The following is a 7,500-nucleotide window of genomic DNA, read 5'->3' as shown; positions in this document are numbered from 1 at the left end:
TACTACTACTACTACTACTACTACTACTAGTACAACTACTAATGTCACTATCTGTTGCTTAGCACCGCCAACGACGGTTCATTCGCCGACAGCTTCCATATTTGGCGTGTCGACTGGACCAGTACTGAAATCAAGTAAGTCAGGCAACACACACACACGCACACACACACACACACACACACACACACACACACACACACACACACACACACACACACACACACACACACACACACACACACACACACAATAATTGATAAACAAATGACTCATGGATATCATTACTATGAACATGGTGGGCAAATCGGTCAACTGGACTCCTATAACTATAAGAGAGAAAAGAAGAAGAAGAAGAGAGAGAGAGAGAGAGAGAGAGAGAGAGAGAGAGAGAGAGAGAGAGAGAGAGAGAGAGAAGAGGATAAGTGAGCACAGGAAGAGAGCGACACAACGATAATTATGTCCTTTCCTCTCAGGGCGTATCTGGATGACGAGCTGAAGATAACGATCGATCCTGTCACCAACTTCTGGGACTTTGCTGGTTTGGATGACTCTATTGACAATCCCTGGATTTCAGGCGGCAAGATGTCGCCTTTTGACCAGAAGGTTCGTTTTTGCCACTCTTTCATCTTTAATGATGTTGAAATTAGCGTTTTGTTGCTGCTTGTTTAGCAGAATTTTGTTTACTTGTCTTTTTTTTTTTTTCATGTAGGAGGGACACCGGCCAACGGCAACAAAAATCCAATGAAAAAAAAAAAAAAAAGCCCACTGAGATGCCGGTCCTCGAACAGGGTCCAAAGCAGCAGTCAAAAATTGAAGTATAAGTGTCTTGAAACCTCCCTCTTGAGGGAATTCAAGTCATAGGAAGGTGGAAATACAGAAGCAGGCAGGGAGTTCCAGAGTTTACCAGAGAAAGGGATGAATGATTAAGAATACTGGTTAACTCTTGCATTAGAGAGATGGACAGAATAGGGGTGAGAGAAAGAAGAAAGTCTTGTGCAGCGAGGCCGCGGGAGGAGGGGATGCATGCAGTTAGCAAGATCAGAAGAGCAGTCAGCATGTGAATAGCGGTAGAAAAATAGCAAGAGATGCAACATAGCGGCGATGAGAAAGAGGCTGAAGAAAGTCAGTTAGAGGAGAGGAGTTGATGAGACGAAAAGCTTTTGATTCCATCCTGTCTAGAAGAGCGGTATAAGTGGAACCCCCCCGACATGTGAAGCATACTCCATACATGGATGGATAAGGCCCCTGTACAGAGTCAGCAGCTGGAAGGGTGAGAAAAATTGGCGAAGACGTTTCAGAACACCTAACTTCATAGAAACTGTTTTAGCTGGAGATGAGATGTGAAGTTTCCAGTTTAGATTATAATTAAAGGACAGACTAAGAATGTTCAGTGTAGAAGAGGGGGAACAGTTGAGTGTCACTAAAGAAGACAGGATAGTTGTCTGGAAGGCTGTATCAAGTTGATAGATGGAGGAATTGAATTTTTGAGGCAATGAGCAATACTAAGTTAGCTCTGCCCCAATCAGAAATTTTAGAGAGATCAGAAGTCAGGCGTTCTGTGGCTTTCCTTCGTGAACTGTTTACTTCCTGAAAGGTTGGACGTCTACGGAAAGACGTGGAAAAGTGCAAGATGGTATCATCAGCGTAGGAGTGGATAGGAAAAGAAGTTTGGTTTAGAAGGTCATTGATGAATAATAAGAGGAGAGTGGGTGACAGGACAGAACCCTGAGGAACACCACTGTTAATAGATTTAGGAGAAGGATAGTGACCGTCTACCACAACACAAATAAAACGGTCAAAAAGGAAACTTGAGATGAAGTTACAGAGAGAAGGATAGAAGCCATAGGAGGGTAGTTTGAAAATCTAAGCTTTGTGTCAGACTCTATCAAAAGCTTTTGATATGTCTAGGGCAACAACAAAAGTTTGGTTGAGTGCCTTAAATAATCGTAGTGGAAGGGAAGACTGTCTTATAATTTTTTTTTATTGTTTAATGGTCCGATGAGATTTTACTAATATTTATTAGCAACCATAGAACGGGAGTGACCTACCCAAACTTTCAATATTTGAATCCGTAAAAGACATTCTGTTCATGTATAAAGGAGAAGCAAAGTGTGTGTTCATGTATAAAGGAGAAGCAAAGTCAAGGCAAACATCTTGTTTCGAAGCAGATGATCACATTATTCTTAATACTAACAATTTTATGATCCAGTAATACTAAATATCTAGTTTAAGTAAGCTTACGTTCCATTAAACGTTGTGGTAGTATCTATGCAACAGTATTCTGGTGATGAATGTGACACTGCAGTCCATCACACCGCTATCCTTTTCTGTCCTTTAGCTATCTATCACTTAAAGTTTTGAGTTATTCGTACGGTATTAGTAGAACTGTTCTTTTGATAATGAACAATGACACCAAACATATCGGCTCATGTTTGATGCAGGTAATGGAGTTCATCAACGCGTCACACTTAAGTGCACTTCCATAACCATTCGCCTGTCATACATGTGTCTGTAAAAAGCCTATCACATGCACATCTTTACCTCTTGCATCTCAACAGTTCTACATCATCATTAACCTTGCTGTGGGAGGCACCGGTGGATTCTTCCCTGACGGCATTGCAGACAAGCCATGGTCCAACGACTCGCCACAAGCCTTCCTCGATTTTTGGAACGGAGTAAGTCTCTCTCTCTCTCTCTCTCTCTCTCTCTCTCTCTCTCTCTCTCTCTCTCTCTCTCTCTCTCTCTCTCTCTCTCTCTCTCTCTCGACTTGATAATTCAGCACCGCATTTCCATATATTGAAGTGGTAGTAAAAGAACATAAGAAAAGCTGAAAAAAAAGTGCATGTGATTGTCGTTGTATAAATAATACCTAGCATCCCTATCCATAAATTGATCTACTTTTCTTCTAAAGCTCCATAGCGACTCAACAATAACAACCCAATATTGAGTATATTCCATTCTACCACCACTCATTTTCAAATCTAACTTTATCAAGTTTGACTTATTTCTAGCCTAATTTTGATTACTAACCATGAAAATTTCTTTATATCACTCTTATTATATCCCTTATGCCATTTGAACTCCTCCATCTGATCCTCTATTAATCAACATCTCTCTAACGAATGTAAATTTAAAAGCTTCCATTTCTTCTCTTAAGGAATATTTCACATTCCTTTTGTTTTGTAAATCATTCTCCTCTGCACTGACTGTAACAAGCTTAAGTGTATATCCCTTCTGTAATATGGGAACCAGAACTGTATAGAATAGCCTAGATAAAGTCTGACTAATGCTAAATATAAATTTAATTTCACTTCGGGATTTATAGTTTTAACACTTCGAAAGATGCATCTTAATACACAATTAGCTTCATACCTGGTTTCAATACATTGTTTTCTCTGATGGAAGTCTGAGGTGTGTATCATAAATCTTTTCAGCTCTATGATACTATCAGCACCTCATTCTTAATTGTACATTTACTCAGATTCCAACCTGATAACTTATGTATCTTCGTGTCATCTACAAATTTACTAATATTAACACTTGCAAATCTGTTATATTAACTCGAATGAGACTGATACTTACATGTAGCACTAAACAAGAAAACAGTTATACCAAGAAAGAGTAGGCTACCAAATTAGAATCTGGTGCAACCCTTCACAATTCCTTTCCTTTGCCTCCTGTCTCCCAAACAATACAACAATATATGCTGTGCCAAACCTACACATCGCCTTCCCTACCTCCCACCTCTCAAAGTATTATAGCTTACACAACCTTTTTTCTTTATTCAGAAATTATAAAAACAATAAATCGAGATGCGTTGTAACCTTAATACTGTCTCTCATTGCACAACAGCGTGGCAAGTGGCTACCCACATGGGAACAGGGAGAGGGCAAGATTAGCGAGAATGCAGCATTGCAAGTGGATTACATAAAAGTATGGAAGATGACTAACGCTGAACAATAAAGTGATGAAGAATGAAACATGAAGGCACACGCAACAGTACTTTTGCGGCACGTGCTTCTGTACATGACTAAAAATAATAATAAAAAAATAAATAAAATAAAAACAATATGACCGCCTTTTTATTGATTTTTTCCTTTCCTTTAACCTTTAACAAAACTACTACTATTTACATACATACATGTGTGATCCATCTATGGAATTTACTTTCATTTACTTTCTAGCTGAATTATGTAATATGTTTATTACATTAAATCAACCGTTTGTTCAGTAAAGCAATCATACAATTTCTAAATACTGTTTGAGAAGCTTTTGATCGACATCCATTTCTGATTAAACTCCATATCTATAATTATCTAAGTTATCTGAGTTTCTATTTATGAACCCCAAGCTCCTTTCAATTAACTCTAGAGCAGGCGTTCTTTAATATAATAAGTACACTGCTAATATGTTATTGTTACCTTTGTCATAAGGAATGCCTAATATATGCAAATTGTGATCAGGATTAGCGTTATTCCGGTATATACTGGATAGTATTGATCTGCAAATTACTTAAGTGTAATCACCATTGAGTTTGCAATGTTTTATAGAGATAGCAAACAAGTGTTCATGTAGTATTTGGAAATAATGGCATATCAGTGTTGGATTAAATAGCATTGTATGTATCAAGAAGCAGGTTTGTTTTTACTTTGTCTAAGCAAAGCTACCGAGAACACAGTTTGCTTGTTTGGCGACGTATCTACAGAAATCAGAAACTGTCGCAATACGCAATGGTGTAACTCAAGTTGCGCCCATTATTCACGACAGTAAATGATCATGTATAATTTGGTTTCGGGCGTAAGTCAACAAACGCCATTGATTACGTAATATAAGTGTTTTGTGTTGGGTATTTTGCATATGGAGGTTGTTATGTTTTTTTTTATCAAATTGGTACAACGATACACTGCGTTCTTGAAACTAATTTTATCCTCACTTACGAAGATCTTGATGTGCAATCACGCAACAGCTTCAAGATGGCAACAGCTTCCCTCCCACACCCTCGACAATCCTTGCGAAATTATATTTACGAGTAAATGTCTTGCAACTTCTAAATCAAGCATTTCACCATATCGTACAATATTTCTCACTTAGAATTACCTTTCATTTCTGAAAATATGTAACTTTCCTCAAAAAAAAAAAAAAAAAAAAAAAAAAAAAAAATATATATATATATATATATATATATATATATATATATATATATATATATATATATATATATATATTTATATATATATATATATATATATATATATATATATATATATATATATATATATATATATATATATATATATATATATATATATATGTATATATTATATATAGATATATATATATATATATATATATATATATATATATATATATATATATATATATATATATATATATATATAAGTACGCCTTTTATATATATATATATATATATATATATATATATATATATATATATATATATATATATATATATATATATATATATATATATATAAGATGCCGGTTCCTATTCGGGGACCGGCATCTCAGTGGTCTTTTTTTTTTTTTTTCTTATGTAGGAGGGACACCGGCCAAGGAAAAAAAAAAAGACCACTGAGATGCCGGTCCCCGAATAGGGCCTTTGTTGATAAAAGCAAACCACTCCCACCTCTGTAAAAGTCTCCGCCGAGGTACTTTTATATTTCGCCCACTTTGAGAGCACTTCTAGGAGCAAACTCGCAACTTTGAGAATCCCTTTAGGAGTTAGGAGCAACTCTGAAAGTAATCTTTACTCTGAGAGTAACTTTTAGCTTTCAGTGTTTATTGATACGGACCCAAAGATCATCGAAGAAGCTTTTCTTTATTTCCTTCTTTTTCCAAAATATTTTCCTGTTGCCTACACTTGTCAGTATCGGTAACACACACACACACACACACACACAAACACACACACAGTTGGCCTTCAGTTTTCATCTCTCTCTCTCTCTCTCTCTCTCTCTCTCTCTCTCATCCTTCTTGTTGTTTTGAGATAGTTTTCCTGCTGCGTACTTAAGTACATTACCTGATATCTACGGTTCTCAAATATATAATGCTGAATGAGTGGAATAAACTCAGTAATTAGATTGAACTTGCTATCACTACATGTAAATGTGATGACATCTTGCAGTCTCTCTCTCTCTCTCTCTCTCTCTCTCTCTCTCTGCTGTCCTTTTCTTCTATTATCACTTCAGTAGTCCTAGGTCAGGTCATCTCGCGACGACCGCAAGGTCTGTAGTGGCCTGTGCTGTGCATCTATGCAACTCTCTCGGGTGTGTGCGTGTGCATTCTATCCACTTTTGTGGAATAAAATCTTGAGGGTTGTCTTACGTCTGGCAACACACATTTCCCCCCCTCCCTCTCCCATCTCATTGCTCTGTCGCCGAGACTAACCACCGGCACTTCATCCGTTAGTTGGTGTAGAGCGTAATAGGGTACAGTGCCAAAGGCTGGATGTATCGCTGTCGTATCAACTCTCAGCGTGGGATGTAACAGCATTACACATCAGAGAAAAGAACTATTTTCGTGGTGAGTGAATCCTTCATCGATGTACAAGTACGTGGTACTGTGTGTGAATATAAGTCCTTATTATCCTTGAATCCACTGCTTGTTTCACAATTATGTTGAGAGAGAGAGAGAGAGAGAGAGAGAGAGAGAGAGAGAGAGAGAGATTTGGTTTCCCCAGGCTCGAGATGGATTTCCTTTCGTCATTTAGAGAACATAGAATATAAGAACAGAAACAAGGGAAGCTGCAATAAGCGACCAGGCTTACACGTGACAGTCCCTGTATGAAATATACCTACCTACTCGTATTTCCACCTATCATCCCCATCCATAAACCCGTCTAATCTCTTAAATCTCCCTAATGTCTTAGCACTAACAACGATTACTGAGTCCGTTCCACTCATCTGCCACTCTATTTGAGAACCTATTTCTTCTTATCTCTTTCTTAAACATAAATATTTTCAAGCTTGAACCCGTTATTTCTTGCTCTATCCTGGTTGCTGATCCTAAGAATTTTGCTTACATCCACCTTGTTATAACCCTTATGCTACTTAAGGACTTCTATCAGGTCCCCTCTTAACCTACGTCTCTCTAAAGAATGTAAATTTAACAGCTTTAGTCTCGCCTCGTAAGGAATACTCCTCATCCCCTGTATCCTTTTAGTCATTCTCCTCTGTACTGATTCTAATAGACCTATATCTTTCCTGTAATGTGGGGACCAGAGCTGCACACCATAGTCTAGATGAGGTCTGACCAGCGACAAATATAACTTTAATATTACTTCGGGCCTTCTACTTTTAACACTCCTAAAAATTAATCCTAATACCCTATTTGCCCTGTTTATGGCCTCTATGCATTGCTTTCCTAGACGGAGTTCAGAGTTAACTATAACTCCTAAATCTTTTTCGTACCCTGAACCTACCAGAGTTTCGCTGTTTATTGTGTACCTACTGTGTAGGTTTCCTCTACTTACGCTAAGTA

At 37.5% G+C, this 7,500-nt stretch overlaps 2 protein-coding genes across 7 annotated transcripts in view; both read left to right on the top strand.

Moving 5' to 3' along the window:
* LOC135091593 (beta-1,3-glucan-binding protein-like) overlaps positions 1–4,071 on the top strand; it is a 16,644-nt gene extending 12,573 nt beyond the window's left edge. Inside the window, exons 9-12 of the mRNA XM_063989349.1 lie at positions 63–134; positions 474–603; positions 2,559–2,675; positions 3,853–4,071. Of these exons, the coding sequence (XP_063845419.1) occupies positions 63–134; positions 474–603; positions 2,559–2,675; positions 3,853–3,963 (430 nt within the window). The 3' untranslated portion in view covers positions 3,964–4,071. The remainder of the gene's footprint in view (positions 1–62; positions 135–473; positions 604–2,558; positions 2,676–3,852) is intronic.
* Positions 4,072–6,385: 2,314 nt separating this feature from the next.
* LOC135091530 (vascular endothelial growth factor receptor 2-like) overlaps positions 6,386–7,500 on the top strand; it is a 166,232-nt gene continuing 165,117 nt past the window's right edge. For 4 of the 6 annotated variants that reach the window (XM_063989285.1, XM_063989272.1, XM_063989319.1 and 1 more), the window contains exon 1: positions 6,386–6,543. The gene's annotated coding sequence lies outside the window, so the exon portion shown is untranslated. Of the gene's footprint in view, positions 6,571–7,500 lie in introns of all 6 variants that reach the window. The other 2 variants (XM_063989292.1, XM_063989278.1) reach the window with 2 other exon arrangements.

This window comes from Scylla paramamosain, chromosome 3 (assembly GCF_035594125.1).
Source record: "Scylla paramamosain isolate STU-SP2022 chromosome 3, ASM3559412v1, whole genome shotgun sequence".
Classification (NCBI taxonomy): Eukaryota; Metazoa; Arthropoda; class Malacostraca; order Decapoda; family Portunidae; genus Scylla; species Scylla paramamosain.
The sequence above is the reverse complement of the archived record's forward strand: the minus strand, read 5'-3'. Positions and strand labels throughout refer to the sequence as shown.